This window comes from Perognathus longimembris, chromosome 1 (assembly GCF_023159225.1).
Source record: "Perognathus longimembris pacificus isolate PPM17 chromosome 1, ASM2315922v1, whole genome shotgun sequence".
Classification (NCBI taxonomy): domain Eukaryota; kingdom Metazoa; phylum Chordata; class Mammalia; order Rodentia; family Heteromyidae; genus Perognathus; species Perognathus longimembris.
The window spans coordinates 13,332,074-13,348,999 of NC_063161.1; the positions used below are offsets into that span (position 1 = coordinate 13,332,074).

The 16,926-nt window shown below is 37.5% G+C and overlaps 1 protein-coding gene across 1 annotated transcript in view; it reads right to left on the reverse strand.

Moving 5' to 3' along the window:
• Positions 1-11,796: 11,796 nt before the first annotated feature.
• Positions 11,797-16,926, reverse strand: part of Hcfc2 (host cell factor C2) — a 32,858-nt gene continuing 27,728 nt past the window's right edge. Inside the window, exons 14-15 of the mRNA XM_048356919.1 lie at positions 14,155-14,340; positions 11,797-12,870 (exon numbers count right to left, since the gene is read on the reverse strand). Coding sequence (XP_048212876.1) covers positions 12,556-12,870; positions 14,155-14,340 — 501 coding nt within the window. The 3' untranslated portion in view covers positions 11,797-12,555. The remainder of the gene's footprint in view (positions 12,871-14,154; positions 14,341-16,926) is intronic.

Here is a 16,926-nt window from a genome sequence, read left to right on the forward strand (position 1 = left end):
CATGCATAGTCTTCTGCATTATTTTTACTGGTTTTGTTTTTATTGCGTTGTATGACTGAATCATAATTTATTTAATCATTTACTGAACATCTATTTATATCTTTTCACAGTTATAAACAGCATTCACTGATTTCTTGTGTATATCCACAACTTTTCTTGAAATAAATTTTTAGAGATAAAATTGCCGGGTTACCAGATATGCAGAATGTTAGGGCTTTGACACTTACATATGGTATTTTTTAAATACTGTCCAGTTGATTCAGGTATGTCACTGTGTAGCTGATGGAAGCATCTGGTCTTTGGTTTTAGACTCAAACCATTTTTAAGATTATGTTTAGGAATTAAAAGTAGCAGTTTTAAATTTTTAATCTATACCAAAACAAAATTTTAAGCCTAACAAATTGATAGCCATAGTAATTAAAACGCTAGACCAAATAACACTGGATCAGCTTTGGGTGGCATGGCCTTTATCCTCACATGGGAAAGAAAGTTAGCATTCTGCCTGTGTCCATGGTATTTTGTCATCCTCGCACATGAGAAATAGTGCTGGCTTAGTGCTTGGCCTGTGATGCATTTATTGTTGTGCCTTCTCCCTCAGAACTCCTAAAATGCTTTTTTATAATTTTGTAGACAGAGCTTTTTGAATATCTAGGAAAGTAGAATCTGGCCTTAAGTCTTAGGAGAAAGGACAACTTAAGGAGCTTCTGTGGACTAGAGAGGATGATTTTATTTTTAAGTGCTATTTTCCCAAGGAGAAACTTGGTATAATGGTGTGAAAGCTGTATTTCTTTTCCTCCCACAGTGAAATATCTGTAATGCTTTCTTTTCTTTGCAAACATGCCCCTTGTTGTCTATCTTACAGATTGCCCTAATGGCCAAAGAGCACAGCTAATGATGTGAGGCCCCTCCCTGAAAGGATTTCTGTCTATAGTAATAGCAATTAGGCAGGAAAATGAAATCATTTCTACCATTTGCCAAGAATGAACTCTTAGAAGAATTTAAAACACAATTAATTGCTCATAGAAAGTTATTTGATCAGCAAGACAATATTGGTTTATGTAACAAAATATACTTTGAGTCACTCAAGTGACATAGGGTAAAATATGAGGAAGTATATACACTGGTTGCTATAGCCACTTAGTCCTTTCAAGACTTTTTATACCCAGTTTTAGAGAGTTGTGCAGGAGTCAGTCAGAATCCCTTCAACTCATGGACCACAGATGTCTGGGGTAAAAACTTGGCTAATAGTATAGTGGCAGCTTCGCTTCCCTTCCCTTCATCTTTTCCAAAGACTGCCTACTAAATAGATTCCTGCACAGAGTGTATTGTGAAGAACTCATTGGCCAAAGCTAGTGCCAGCAGGTGTGCCAAGTCAGTAAAGTTGAGTGCTGCCTTGTCTGTAGAAGCTTGATGGCCATGTACTGGTTTTTAGAGTGTACACTGTATGTTAATCCAGCAGTTCCTCCATCTTTTACAAACATACACTAAAATTATTAAATGATGACACCATGGCATGATGTTTACCACTTTCAGGCATAGTTTAGATATTCCTGATTGTCTTCTAGGAGTATGTTTCTTAATTTGGTATGTTTAAAAGTATTTCTGAACCTTGAATAACTAGGTGGTCAGCTGAAAACAAGCAAAGACCAGGCAAGCCTTTCATTCAGGACCAGTGTTTCAAGGAGGCTTTTTGATGCATCTGTAATTCTCAATACTAGGTTTATAAGAAGACAAATCCAGTTGAGTATGGAGGTGTGTCCCTGTAGTCCCAGCTACTTGGAAGGCCGAGGCAGGAGGATGGCTTGAGACTAAGAATTTTGGAGACAGTATCAACAACACAAGATGCTGGCAAATAAACAAGCAAACAAATCCAAATCAACTTCAAAGAACATAGTCATTAAGAATAAATGAGTAGCTGTTTAAGAAAGCAGCAGAGCCATTCTTCTGAGGAAGAGTATATCACTTAAAAATGGTTTCTTTCTGTATTTCTCTACCTCTGAGGGTAGTGGTTCCACACTGAAAGGACTGACTGCCTTACAGGACAGAACAAAGGATAGAGACCTGCAATTCTTGTAACATGGCCCAGCTAGCTCAAATTCCAATGTAGACTTCACCTCTAAAACACCCTAACTGCAACAACTCCTGTTAAAAACTCCCCATGTGCTGAATAACAAAAGAGGCAATGTAATAAATGGTTTTAAAATGTCTTCACCACTGAGGAGGCTGTTTCAATTTAAAGTGGCCTCTGGTGTGTGAAGCAAAGACATTGTTTTAAAGGATTTCAATTTCAGTCTAGGGTTCAAATTGAAATTATTCTTACTTGCCAAGGAAAATAAGGTAATTGTGTGTGTATACTCAAAGAATACCATGAGCAATACAAAACTTGACAGACATTAAGACCATCCACAGAAAACTTAATATTGGTATTAACAAGAATTAATGTTTGAAGAAACATGGGAGAAGGAACAAGAGATTATGCAGAAAGCAATGGGAATCTATAAGCCAAACTTTGGAAAAAAACTACATAACAAAATAAAAGCCCAATAAATAAGTGGGTGAAAAGTAATTAAGAGCATTTCAAAGGACAAGGCAAAAAGTTTGGGGTAGGGGGAGAGTAAATACATAGGACAGACACTTTCTGATAAAGATCCAAAGGGTCACTATAGATATACATTATTCAAACTTAAAATTGGCTTTATCTTTTAGGTATATCTCCTTAAACTCAAAATCAGCTAGAGATCTAAAAGTACCAAAGACCAGCCAGGAGTTTGGCCTAGTGGTAGGTAGAGTGCTTGCGAAGCATGCATGATGGCTCTGGGTTCGAGTCCTTGGTACCACATATAGAGAAAAAGCCAGAAGGGGCACTGTGCCTCAAGAAGTAGAGTGCTAGCCTTGAGCACAAAGAGCTCGAAGACAATGCCCAGGCCCTGAGTTCAAGCCCCATGACTGACAAAAAGACTAAAGACCTAAAACTGCTACCTAAGGAAGAACAAAAAAGATGCAGCCAACTCTCACTGTCACTACATAATTATAAAAGGTCCTGTCACCAAAAGATAAAATAATTCTAAGCTGACAATTTTAAACTAATGACTGATTCTCTGCATCTGATAATAAAGCCAAAAGAGAAAGTAAATACTGATAACTTAATTCATAAATCCTCTATAATTAGACACATTCAGCAAAAGAGAAATACAACTCTGTGAATAGATGAGGTGTTAAACTTAACCAAGTTCTGGTGGCAGCTTCTAGAATCACTCTATGCATCTAGTGGGGCATGCACATCCTGCCCAGTACACATAGGACACCAGACAGCACAAAAAATGGGTCAGAAAAATGATACCTTGACCAATTTTTTTTTCTGGCAGTGATATAAACACAAATTAGGCCGGCCTATACGCCTCTGACATTGAAAATCTATCTTAAAAAAAACAAAGAATGGAACATTCAAACCTTTAAGATTATCAAATAAAAATTTAAAGGTAAGCTGAACACCTGTAACCCTAGCTAGTTAGGAGAAAGGTACAAGTAAGTTAATAGGAATGAAAAGGGGACATTAATGTGGGCAGCTTCTTACCAAAATTTAAAAATTAAAATGGCGTAGATCTCTTTTTTTTTAAAGAGATCACACACACACACACACACACACACACACACACACACACACACCCTGATATTTCCACAGCCTTTGAAGAAACAGTGATTTAAAATCTTCCTAATGACCAAATGGCTTTCAAGACTAGTTTTAATCTCATCCTTGAGAAAACTGAAAAACTCATTTCATGGGACTCAATGTTAGTTCTCAAGCCAGAAACAGAGAGGACCAAAAGAATATTACAACATGGATTTCACTTGTGAACACACAAACCAAAGTCCTAAATAAAATACTGCTTGCCAGAAGCTGGTAGCTAAGATCTGAGGCTTGTGGTTCACAGCCAGGCTGGGTAGCAAAGTGCATGGAGTTTTATCTCCAATTAACTACCAAATAATAAACAACCAGAGCTAGAGATGTGACTCTCAAGTGGCAGAGGGCTAGACTTGAGCAGAAAAGCTCAGGGATAGCATCCAGACCTCAAGTTCAAACCCCACAACCAGCACACACAAAAATAAAATAGAAAGTTGCCAAGTGTAGTGCTACATTCCTATAATCCCAGCACTCTGGAGGCTAAGGTGGGAGGATCACAAATTCAAGCCCAGCCTAGGCAACATATTGATACCCTATTACAAAACTCATGTGTGTCAATAAATATATTGGCAAATTGAGCTCAGAAATGTATTAAAACAAATATCATAATCAAGTTGTGTTTATTAAGAAAAGGTCAGTTTAATATTTTAAGTCAGCTACTATAACACTGACATTAAAGGGAAAACCAATCATATACACAGATTCAGAAAAGCACGCAACACAACCCAGCATCCACTCACTACAATTTTTTAGCCAAGTTGAAATGGAAGAGATCATCCTTAACCTGGTAAAGGCCAAAAATTCGTGAACATTTCCCTTAAACTGAGATTAAAATAGGGTATTCACTGTTCTTTTCAACACTTTTCTACTGGATGTGGCCAGTGCCCAAATGTTAAGAAATTTTTATTTATTTTTGGTGCCAGTCTTAGGGCTTGGAGTCAGGGCACAGGCACTGCCTCCGAGCTTTTTTGCTTAAGGCGAGTGAGTGTTACAACTCCACTTCTAGCTTTTTGGTGGTTAATTGGTGATAAGAGTTTCATGGACTTTCTTGCCTGGGTTGGCTCTAAACCATGATCCTCAGATCTCAGCTAGGATTACAAGTGCCGGCTTAAAAAAAAACAATTGCCATTTTGGGCAATGATACATACTTAAAAAACCAAAACCAACTTGAAAGTCAAGCTCTGGTGGTTCATGCCTGTAATCCTAGCTATTCAAAATGCTGAGATCTGAGATCTGAGATCACAATTCAAAGCCAGCCCAAGAAGAAAAGTCCACAAGATTCTTATTTCCAATTAATCAGCAAAAGAAAAAGCTGGACTGGAGGCCTAGTTCCATGGTAGAGTGCCAGCTGTGAATAAAAGAGGCATGAGACCCTTCAGTTTAAACCTCAACACTGCTCCCACTGCCCCCCCCAAAAAAAAACAAAAAAAGAAATCTAATAAAGGCTTTCTGTGGAAAAATTGAGAGACATTACAGAAAACTTAATGAACTGGTAGATGTACAATATTTTTGACTGGGAAGACATGGGAATGATACACATTTTCTGTAATATGATCTACATACTCAATACAACTATAAAAGGTCATGAATTTATGAACTGGGAGGGAATATATATATATATATATATATACCATATTTAACTGACAAAGGACTGGTATCTAGAATATATAAAGAAGTATGATCTATTTCAGAGTAGTTCCAATCCTACACTTAATTATGTACCTCATTATCCAATAAAGGTATTTTAAAATTTAAAAATAACATAAATTCTTTATTTATTGAGCACCTGCTCTGTTGGGTAATGCTTGAGATACTGTGACTGTAGCAAAGAACAAAAGAGACATGACTTCTGTCCACATAGTGTTCCACTATAACTGAGCAGGCTATGTACAACAGCATTGTCTGTAATAAGAAGACACCTAAAAGTAATCCAAATCTCCATAAATAAAAGAACAGAAGGTGTGGAAGTAGCTCAAATGAATACCATATAACAATGAAAACATGAAATGCAGTTACATGAAATAAACATGGAAGGAACTCAAAAATGTCAGAAAAAGGAGTCAGACAAATATATATACAGTATGATTCCATTTATATACAGGTAAGTCTAAACACTTTATTAGAAGTATAGACAAATATGACAGAGCCACAGTAAAAACATGGGAATTAACAAAAACTCCAGAACTATGTTTACATTGTGTGCTATTTATGTATGGAGGTCAAATGAGGGATTCTAGGAGCTGAAAATGCTCAAGTTCTTAGGCTGAAATGTGTGCAATCAGTTTAATTTTAGACCATACATAAAGTTTATATCCTTTGGTATGTATTTTTTCACAACAAATATATTTTTAATCCAACAAGACAAAACATCCATATTTCAGTTACTGGTATGCTATGCAAATCAACCAAAGAAATAATGGAAGATAAAGAACATGAGATTATGGAACAAAGAATCAGGTATTGACTCTTTCCTCACAGAAACTAGATTCCCATAGAGCCATCGTCCAATGAAGTCACAACATTGTATTATCAAACTGCTATCCAAGCTGGCTTGTTGTCACTGGTATGAATGACTAAAACTGATTATTTTGCTCACTGGAAATACTTATTTGCATAAAACACAATGATAGGTGATGCTGATCCTAAAACTGACAAAGAAACTATCTTTCCTTACTGAGTTCGGTTAACTTGTAGAAGCACCAATCGTCTTTGGCATATTCTAATAATGCATTTATGGGTGAAGGATTCAAAAAAATATGGAAGGTATACAGAGCTACTAATTCTTTTTGCATGTGTGCATGTCCTGGGCTTGAACTCAGGGCCTAGGCATTGTCCCTAGGCCTCCTTTGCTCAAGTCTAGTGCTCTACCACCTGAGCTACAGTACTACTTCTGACTTTTTTCTGAGTAGTTTATTGGAGATAAGGGTCTCACAGACTTTCCTGCCTGGGCTGGCTTCAACTGCAATCGTCAGATCTCAGCCTCCTGAGTAGTTAGGATTACAGATGTGAGCCACTGGCACCCAGCTGCTACTGGTTCTTTCTACATTAGTCAATAATTGGTTCCAGGCTGGTCCACAAAAGGTGAACAGTTTTGAAATCATGTCTTTGTCAAGGTCATCACAGTCAGTGCCATTGTACACATTATTTAAAATAGTCCCTTGATTCAGAATTTTAGGTAAAAATTTTGGCATTCAGAAATTCTGAAAAAATTAAATACACATTGAAACATTTAATCCCCTTCCCACTACTCAAATGAGGCAGGGTATGGTTATCATTTTGGCTTTGTGAACTGGTGTTGGGGAGGCCAGGCAATGATAGCCTTATGCAGCAGGAAATAGAAAGTATATCTTTCTGGTCCATTCTCTCTACCTGGCCCTAACACAGAAGTGCCCACACATCACCAAGTTTAAGCACTACAGTAGCTATTTTAAAACAAAAACAAAAAACCAGACTCTTACTCATATTTAGCTAGAATGAATGATGCCACGAGCAAGTGCTGAACTGCAATTGGTTGAATAATTTTGGATCTAGCAATGGCTGGGGGAAGGCGGAAGGGGAGCAGGGTTGGTAGGGGAGGGGAGTGAGCTCCTGAATTCAGCAGGGATTAGCTGTCCTGTCTTGTTTTAGTGGACAGCATTATGCCTGCAGCTTCCTGTCTTCTTAGTATAAAGAGAGAAATCAGGAGGGAAGTCTTAAGTTCTGAGATTCCGCTCTATCTCCTTAGACAGGAGGATGAATGGATAACCCTCTTGGGCAGGGCTAGACACTTATCGGACCATGATGTGCTAGTGGACAGAGGCAGTGAATATTCAAAAACAAAGCTAGTTTCTACCTTCTACTTTTAACCCGTATGTGCTCAGATGCAAAAGGCCTTTCATATGCCTTCCTAAGTTCTCATGCTCAGGAATGATGACACACATGGGCAGTAAGTTAAGGAACCCACATAAGTGTGTTCAGCTTCTATACATACTGATATGCCACCATCCATACTTCCTTCTTCAAAGACTACTCAACCAGCAAAATAAAACTAGTAAATGAAAACATATTTCCTACCAGAGCGCTTGTGATTTACACCTATAATACTAGCTACTCAAGAGGCTGAGATCCAAGGACTGAGATTCAAAGCCAGCTGTGGCAGAAAAGTTCAGGAGACTCTTATCTCCAATTAACCAGTAAAAAGATCAAAATGCAGATGTGTTTTGGGTGGTAGGGCTCTATCTTTGAGCAAAAAAGCTAAGGAAGATTGTAAAGCCCTAAGTTCAAGCTCCAGTACTGGTACGCATGGGCACCTGTGCACACATACATCTGGAAATGAATGTACCTCTATATTCAATCCTTATTTATCTCAGAATTTCTACGCAATGGAGCCACGTAGGAAGCTCATGGTGTAAGAGAAGGCTGAAGAGTTTGTATTTCCTCCAAAGGGTTAATAATTCTTCTAAAACCTCTTCCTTTCAAAGCTTCCCTCCCATTTTGCCTCTGACTTGAGAGTGGGGAAAGGAAGTATGGAGGAATGTAAAGGAGACAATTTTCTTTACTCACTGCTCAGCATATTTAGGTAGCAGCTAACTGGCCAACAGGAAGACACAGGCCTAACATCTAGCAAAGGGGAGGTGTGGGGAAACGAACAAGAGCCGTTTTTAGGAGGAGAAGGGCGCACAGATGAGCAGTCAGATCTGGCTGGAGGTGGGGTAGGTCCGGAAAGGCTCCTTGGGATGGCCAGTATGCAGATGAGGCAGCCAGAGGAAAGGGGTCTGCAGACAGGAGGAGCATAAACACAGACGTGCACTGGCATCACACACCTGAGAGTGTAGAGAAGAGGAAGTGTGGAGTGTGGAAGAGTTTCCTCAACTTGGAAAGTGGGAGGTGACTTACTCTGACCTGGTCTATAGTTATTTCTATGGAGTAGAAGGTAGAAGCCACTACTGTGAATACACAGAAAGAGTGAACAGTACAAAGGAAATAAGAAAAACAAAGAGAAGATGAAAGTGACAATAAGTCTAGGCTATTCCTTTGGAGTCATTTGCCTTTTTTTAAAAATTTCCCAACCTATTAGTTCAGCTACAATAAGGGTTAAATAAACTTTATGTATCAATAAAAAAAAAACTCCTGTTTACAATACTCTAACTTAACAGGGTTTTAGACACAGTCCATCTTAATTTAGAGACTGCCAGTATTAACTCAATGACAGAAAATCAACCTTCACACTAATTTACTCTGCTACCACTAATTTTTCTTTCATGAAGTTAAAAATAAATACCGCCTATAATTGTTAATAGTAGAGAAGCGCTTTATTGTTTATATAGTTGGTATATGATACATAAAAATGCCTAAGATCAGTCTTAAAAAAACACAATAGTTACACCTTAAATGGTCAAAGACCAATCTACTTTGTGACCTATTTCATTAATGATCAGATGACTACAAGAACTTCAAGTGCTAATAATTTCATGTCCAATGTTACAAATGGGTTTTGATATTACAAACACTGTCATTTTTCAATAAAAATCTTTAGTTATCATAGAGTGTGTGTCTAGAAGAATGAATCTTTGCTAGCCTACAGGTCTGAAATAATGGAGCAACAGTTTTCCCTTGCTATGATTGTACTTATGGCACTGGGCTAAGGACGCAGGTGCCTCATACATGCAATCAGACTAATGTAGCTTTTAAATGCAGATAAAATTGAGTTCATATACATTGTATTTCTAGTTTAACTGCTAAATCAGTTTACTAAACTAAAACAGAGCCGATACAGTCTTTCAGAAAATATACTCTAAAAGCATGCAACATCCAAAACAATTTTACTATTTATGTGAACCAAATAAAGTTCAAGCACAGGAAGAGGACAGTGTGACAAAGACTTGTTACATGGCAAGTTGTTTATGCAGTGGAAGAAAGAAACTAAGTCAATGTAAATCCTCTTATGAAAAATATCTGCCTAGGCGGGAGATGTGACCCACTGGTATGCCTAACATGCAGGAGGCTGAATTCATTTCCTAGCATCATGAAGAAAAGAATGAGGATGGAGGCAGGGAAGGAAGAAGGAAGGTCAGGGGGAAAGGAGGAAAAGAGGAAAGGAGGCAGAGAAGGGGTGGGGGAACCTACGTCATGCAGCCCAGACAATACAACAACCAGACTTTCACTGACAAAATATGCAAATCATAAGCTACATGTTTTCTTGCTGTTATTGACTCAATTTATTCTGTTCATGAGCACCCAGCTCTAAAATCTTTATATTAGCTGTTAATGTTAATCCTGAAGACATTTCTCAATGGTACCTACCTTTCAGCTACCAATTCTCTAACAAAGACATACATATAACTGGTGCTTAAAATGCAAAAACCAAACTAAAAAATAGAACCTGGACTGATTCTCAAGGCAAAATGATTTATTACTTAATCAAATCCCTAGTACAGAAGACTAACCTTTCCTCTAAGAAGTTACATGCTAGAACTACACATCGTAATCACCTCATAGTCCGAAACAGTAGAGGCATTTAAGCACAGTAAACTAAAAGACTTAATAGGAATAAATGTGCACATTCAAACAAATATTCTACTCAACTGATTCCTTGTCATTAAGAGATTTTCAAGATGTGAATTGTTAATTAATGCAGAGAATGAGTTAAAAGCCAAAATTTTTCTAACAAAGTGAACAGATAAGTAAAATAATTGGACTTGAAATCTTACCTTACCATAACTTTTCATTCTTAGTGTTTTTATAACCAAGCACACACATATACACCACAAACCCTAGCATTTAATATGTGCAAAATTGCTTATCATTTATTTTAACTTTGGTTAAGTGTTTGTTTAGCCTATATCAGACACATGATGGAAGTTATACACATGATTACAAATGTAATAATGAGGTAAGTTAAAATGCTACTAGTGCAAAAAGCAAGCATACGTCAAAAGCCAAGCACAGGTATTAAACAAATCCAAAATGAAGCTCTCACGAAGGGAGGTGCTGGAATAACAAACCAGAGAAGCTCCTTGTAAACATCGCTTGTAAAGTACACATTTTAAGATTAAGGATTCATATAGCCACAAAAAAGTTATTCTAATAACACCAAAGTAGTGCATTTATTTTTATCTTTAGAGTTCAGAAACCACTCATTATATGTCTAACAGTTTGCATATTTTCTTCAAAAGAAACGTAATTACTGAGACACATTAATTACAAATACTGTAGTATAAAAATCCCAGTTCTTTACAAAAATTATATATTAAAATATTCTATACACTTTAAATTAGTAACTGGAACACAGATATATTTAATTCTGCACACTTCAACCCATCTTTGTTGGGAATATTGTACACAGTTGGAGGACACAGCTACTCAGACAACCTAAACTGCATGAGGTTATGGTGGTGTGAGAAAAGAAAGACTTGTCCCCTTTCAGCTACTGTAGTTCTTAGTTTGAAATAGCTTTTCTGCAATTCTTGCTCTATATAGACTTATTCCAGATTTGAGGGGCATGGAACCATGAAATTCCTCAAGATTTAAAACAAATTACTGTAGCAGAGTGTTCATAATGTTTATCTGCATCTTTAAGGTTGTAAGGAACCTGAGGCTAGCTGTCTGATGCTTATATTTCCATTGTAAAAAAGTTTATACAATTTCAAGGTAAAAACAATGCAAAAATAAAACATCTAGAGCATTTACAAAAGTCTTACAAATGTTCAAAACACTTTTTCAAAACTTGTATCCTATTAAGGTGCTTTTTTCCCCTCTCTCTGCAATAGGAGAACATAAACCTTAATTTCAAATTATAAATTATGATGGTCTTAATCTCACCAAAATAAAAATTAGATCCACGGAAGCGCATGACTCATGAAAATGTTCAGGATGAGGATACAAGATTTCAGTGCTACAAGAGGACTTAAAGGTTTAGTATTTTAACTATTTCCTGCTAATGAAGAAATTAAGGGGCAAATACACAAATATATTGGCCTGATAAAAATAAAAAAAAATCCTCTATTCTTGTATCTTATACTATGGTTTTCTGTTTGCTTTTGCTAGTACCCGAGTTTGAACTCAGGGCCTCCCACTTGCTCAGCTGGCATTCTAACATTTGAACCATGCCTCCAGCCCAGCTTTTTGCTGGCTATTTTGGAGATGGAGTCTCATAGACATTTCTGCCCAGGCTAGCTTCAAACCACAATCCTCCGCATCTCAGCCTCCAGAGTAGCTAAGGCTTATAGGCATGAGCCACTGTTGCCCAGTTATAACTTGTACCATTTATTTGAGCTTTTTATATTTTGTACCATGATTCTTGGAAAATAATAAAAATTCAAAAGCAAATTTTCTGAACTTGCCTTTCTTTTTAAATTTCTTAAGCTTTGGCTAAGTGAAAATAAAGAAAGGCATCAAGTAGCTTCTAAAATTAGTACTGAAAATATCCAATATAAGATAATGGTTAAAGTACCACCTATCATACAGAATGAAGTTACTAGAAGGAGTACTCAAAGACAAGGCATTTACAACATAGAGAATATTTAAGACAGCAAAGTATACAACAGCCAGTTACTAGAATCCTCTTGATAATTCTAGGATGACTGAGTTACACAGCCTTTAGAAAAGATGTTGGGTAATACTGCCTTCTAGCTTTTATCTTAATATTACTACTTTCCTTTGTAAAAACAACTATAGGGGTAAGGAAAACTCCATATACTAATTGTCAGAGAGCCTTTGCTTCTTTTCTATTTTTATTTGGATCTAGAATTGAGCAAATACATTTTAAGAACAACTTACAAACTCAAACACATAACTCCTAGAAATACAGTCAGAGAATACTTTTAAATGACAAATCTTCAGAACCAATTACTAATAAATAATCGCCATTACAATAGCTTCAGTAAAAGAACAATTCAACTCAAAGGTGCTTTCTTATTGTTACCTTGAAGCCATCGAACTTGTGTTGCTGGTCCATAACCCTTTTCATTCTTTGCTGATATCCTGAACACAATGGCAGGCCTGGATGTATAATCAATATGTGCATTTGCCAGTTGTCCAGCAGTCACTGTACATGATGTTTTAAGACCACAATAAATCCTCATAAACACAAGTTGGCTGGGGTTATCTTGTATCTGTGCTGTGCGGATAGCCAAGTAGGCTGAATATTCTAAAATATTTCCAGAAGGTGAAGTTGGAGGCTCCCAGGAAAGGTGTATTCCTTCAACATTCTAGAAAAGGGAGACAGAATACGAATGTTCACAAGTTTTCTCTATTATCACTTACTGTGTTAAATGTATCTTTCTTTTCACTAATGTAGTTACAGTAGATGTTAGATATCTTACAGTTGATTTTTAAGAACCTACGTTAACTGGATTTATAATATTTAATCCAGGCCCATTTTTTTTTTCTTTGCCAATCCTGGGGCTTGAACTCAGGGCCTGGGCACTGTCCCCCAGCTTCTTTATTTGTTTTGTTTTTTTGTTGCCAGTCCTGGGGTGCAGACTCAGGGCCTGAGCACTCAGGGCCTGGCTTCTTTTTGCTCAAGGCTAGCAGTCTACCTCTTGAGCCACAGCGCCACTCCCGGCTTTTTTCTATATATGTGGTGTCAAGGAATTGAACCTAGGGCTTCATGTATACGAGATGAGCACTTTACCACTAGGCCATATTCCCAGCCCATCCCCAAGCTTCTTTTGCTCAAGGCTAGCACACTACCACTTGAGCCACAGCACCACTGTGGCTTTTTCTGTTTATGTGGTACTGAGGAAGTAAACCCAGGGCTTCATGCACACTAGACAATGCTACCGCTAAGCCACATCCCCAGCCCACTCAGGCCCACCTTTGACAAACACAAGGCTTAAATATTGGCTTGCATATGATATCCCAGATGAAGACTGTCTTCCCTAAGTGCAGACTTTTCCTTTCCCAAGGAAAGGCAGGGCTTGGGGTAAAATAAAATCTCATTTGTGTTCTACTAAAATTGAATATTCTTGAGATTCAACTTTGGACTTCTATAACAATAAAAAGAAATCAAACAGATTTCTCTGCCTTGCTGACTTAAATGCTCTAATGCAGCTTGAAATTTAGAGCACAAAAATACCAAGAGTAAGCCAGGAGCTAGTGGCTCATGCCTGTGATCCTCGCTACTCAGGAGGCTGTGATCTGAGGATCACAGTTCAAAGCCAGCCTGGGCAGGAAAGTCCATGAGACGTTTATCTCCAATTAACCAAGCATCTGAAAACCGGAAGTAGTGCTGTGGCTCAAAGTGGTAGAGTGCTAGCCTTGAACAAAAGAGCTCAGGGACAGTGCCCAAGTTCAAGTCCCATGACTGACCAAAACAAAAAACAACAACAACAAAATACCATGAATAACTAGCTTAAAGTAATTATTTTTAAATATTTTAATCACCTCTTTTAGACATCTCTCATTTTCCCAGAGGCTAAGGAGGATTTCTAAACATCATTTGTTTTATGTAGGAAACTTCAAATAATTTAAATCATGCACTAACAACTTACCTTTGAAATTCTCACTGCAGAAGGGGCTCCCGGGAAACCAGGAATACAAGTTTTAAATTCACTAATTTTGCTGAAAGGACCGATTCCACAACCATTAATTGCAGCAACCCTGAATCTATATCCCGTGCCTGGAACAAGATCTTGTTTCTTAAGCAAACTGTAGTCAGGTACATCTGCATTTCCTACCTAAAATGTAACATATACAAAAGTCAGAGAAAAGGTACAATTCATTTATTATTACTCAAAAATTTAAATTATTTAATGTTCATCAAACAAGTCAATACCTTGAAATAATGAATTATGTTTTAAGGTTCCAGTTCATACTTATGTATTTCTCTAACACAAGAAGTAAACTCACTAGTTATCTAAATAAGACAGTAAATCTGAGATTGTTACATAGAAGAAAAAGGCCTTCTCTCATGGAGAATTACTGGTTAGAAAGAGAAACAAGAGGGTATTTACACTGGGACACTGGAGGTTCATGCCTGTAATCTTAGCTCCTCAGGAAGCTCAGATCTGAGGATTGTGGTTCAAAGCCAGGAAAATCCATGAGAGTCTTTTCTCCAATTAACCATCAAAAAGCTTGAAGTGGAACAAGTGACTCAAGTGGTGGGGTGCTAGCCCTGAGTTAGGGGAAGGGGAAGCTAAGGGACAGTGCCCAGGCTCTGATTTCAAGCCTCAGTACTGGCCTGCATTAATAAATAATGAATTTAACTGGCACATGAAAGGTATTAAAGGTAGAAAAAAAATTGCCACCACTATTAATGAAGGAACTTGTTTCCATGAGCACTTAACCTGGAACAGATATCTCAGATTTACTGATGAGTAGTAGTCTGCCCAGGACCAACAACTTTTAGAGACAGGCAAACAAGCTAGACAGAGAGTGAAGGGCATGTAATATACAGCAGTCACATGCCTATTTTCAGGACACTGGACAAATGTTAAATAATTAAGATTATATACTCTAGTGGGAAAACCATAAAATTATACCTTTCAAACCATTTTTACCTAACTCCATAACTCTCACAGCACCACTGTGAGACAGAGAATACTATAGAACATAGCACCTTCCAAGAGTTTAATCTCTATTCTACATGTGAGAAAACTGAGTCTCAAAGGGGTTCAACAAGTGACTACTTCCCCAGTTCACACTACTGACAGCTGGAACTAGTGATTAAAAACCAAATCTACTGCCTCTAAATTACATGCTCTTTTCTTCTCTTAAGGCCTTTACCTATAGATATGTCTTCATCAGAGATAACATTAAATAGATTATTCAGAATTTGTTTTTGTCAAGAACTAGAAAAACTCAGTTGGTAAAGGAGTTACACCAGAAGTAATATTAGAGACACTACTATTTAATAAGAGAGATATATATAATACATATATATATATATATATCACTCTTGTCTGAATGCTTGGGAATAGAGGTGTTTTGAATTTCAGATTTGGGGAGATTTGGAATGCCTGCTGTGAGAAAAGCATCTTTTCTACCACTGAAGTTGGCTTTTTTTTGGCCAGTCCTGGGCCTTGGACTCAAGGCCTGAGCACAGTCCGTGGCTTCTTCCCGCTCAAGGCTAGCTAGCACTCTGCCACCTGAGCCACAGCGCCCCTTCTGGCCGTTTTCCGTATATGTGGTGCTGGAGAATCGAACCAAGAGTTTGCTCAGCGCCCCTTCTGGCCGTTTTCCGTATATGTGGTGCTGGAGAATCGAACCAAGAGCTTCATGCGTAGGAGGCAAGCACTCTTGCCACTAGGCCATATTCCCAGCGCCTGAAGTTGGCTTCTTTCCTGTTAATCTTGTGAAAATTGTTTTTCTGCAAAGTTCCTGCTTTGGCTCTGATTAATTACATTTTAGTTACATCCTTTTCCTGTTGCTAAGAAGCTCCTTGAATTCTAGTTACATTCTGTTAATTAAGCCATATCCTTTTGCAGATTGAGAACCTGAGCTCAGTAAATCCAAGCCAAGGGGCAGGTCCTGCAGAGTTAAGGATAAAAAGGGAGCAGTCTTCCTTCTCTGTGTGTTTGCTTGCCAGATTTCTGGCAGAAGTAAACTTTACCTTGCTGAGTTCCTTTCCAGTTGGAATCCTTATACCTACAGGACATCCCAATATCCTGAGCTATTTTTAACCATGCCTATTTGACATATATAGGGGATAGGACCCTAGTTCAAGCAGGAAATCATTTCTATTTCAGATATGCATTCCACACAACACTTTTAGGGCAGCTGGGTTTTGTCTGTGACAAATCACATAGGTCAGATGTGGGATTTTCCCATTTAGGAGATCTTATCTAATCTAAAACTTTTCAGATTTTGGAGCATTCTGGATTTCAGATTTGGGGGTTATAGATCTCAATTTATAGTCTCGATCTGGGAAGATCTATTTCCTTGGTAATTCCCTCTCAGAAATTCCTCATCTAAGAAAAAAACTACTTAATTATGTTTTAGAACTGTTATCTATTTCCCAATTCTTTAAAGGTTAATTCCTCATATAGTGTCATTTAAAGGGACTTCAGAAGCAAAGAAAAAGTATTCAGTAGTATACGGTAGCTTAGTAACTTTAAATCAGGAGTAAAAATATTTATAAATAAGAAAACAATGTTTCATTCTCTAGACACATTACATTAGAGGCATTAAAAAAACTTACTTTATCCAGAGAAATTAGATTTTTATGACATTTACATGTATAAGATTTTAAGCTAGGCATGGTGTCTCATACCTACAATCCTAGCTACTCAAGAGGATGAGATCTGAGGATCAAAGTTCAAAGC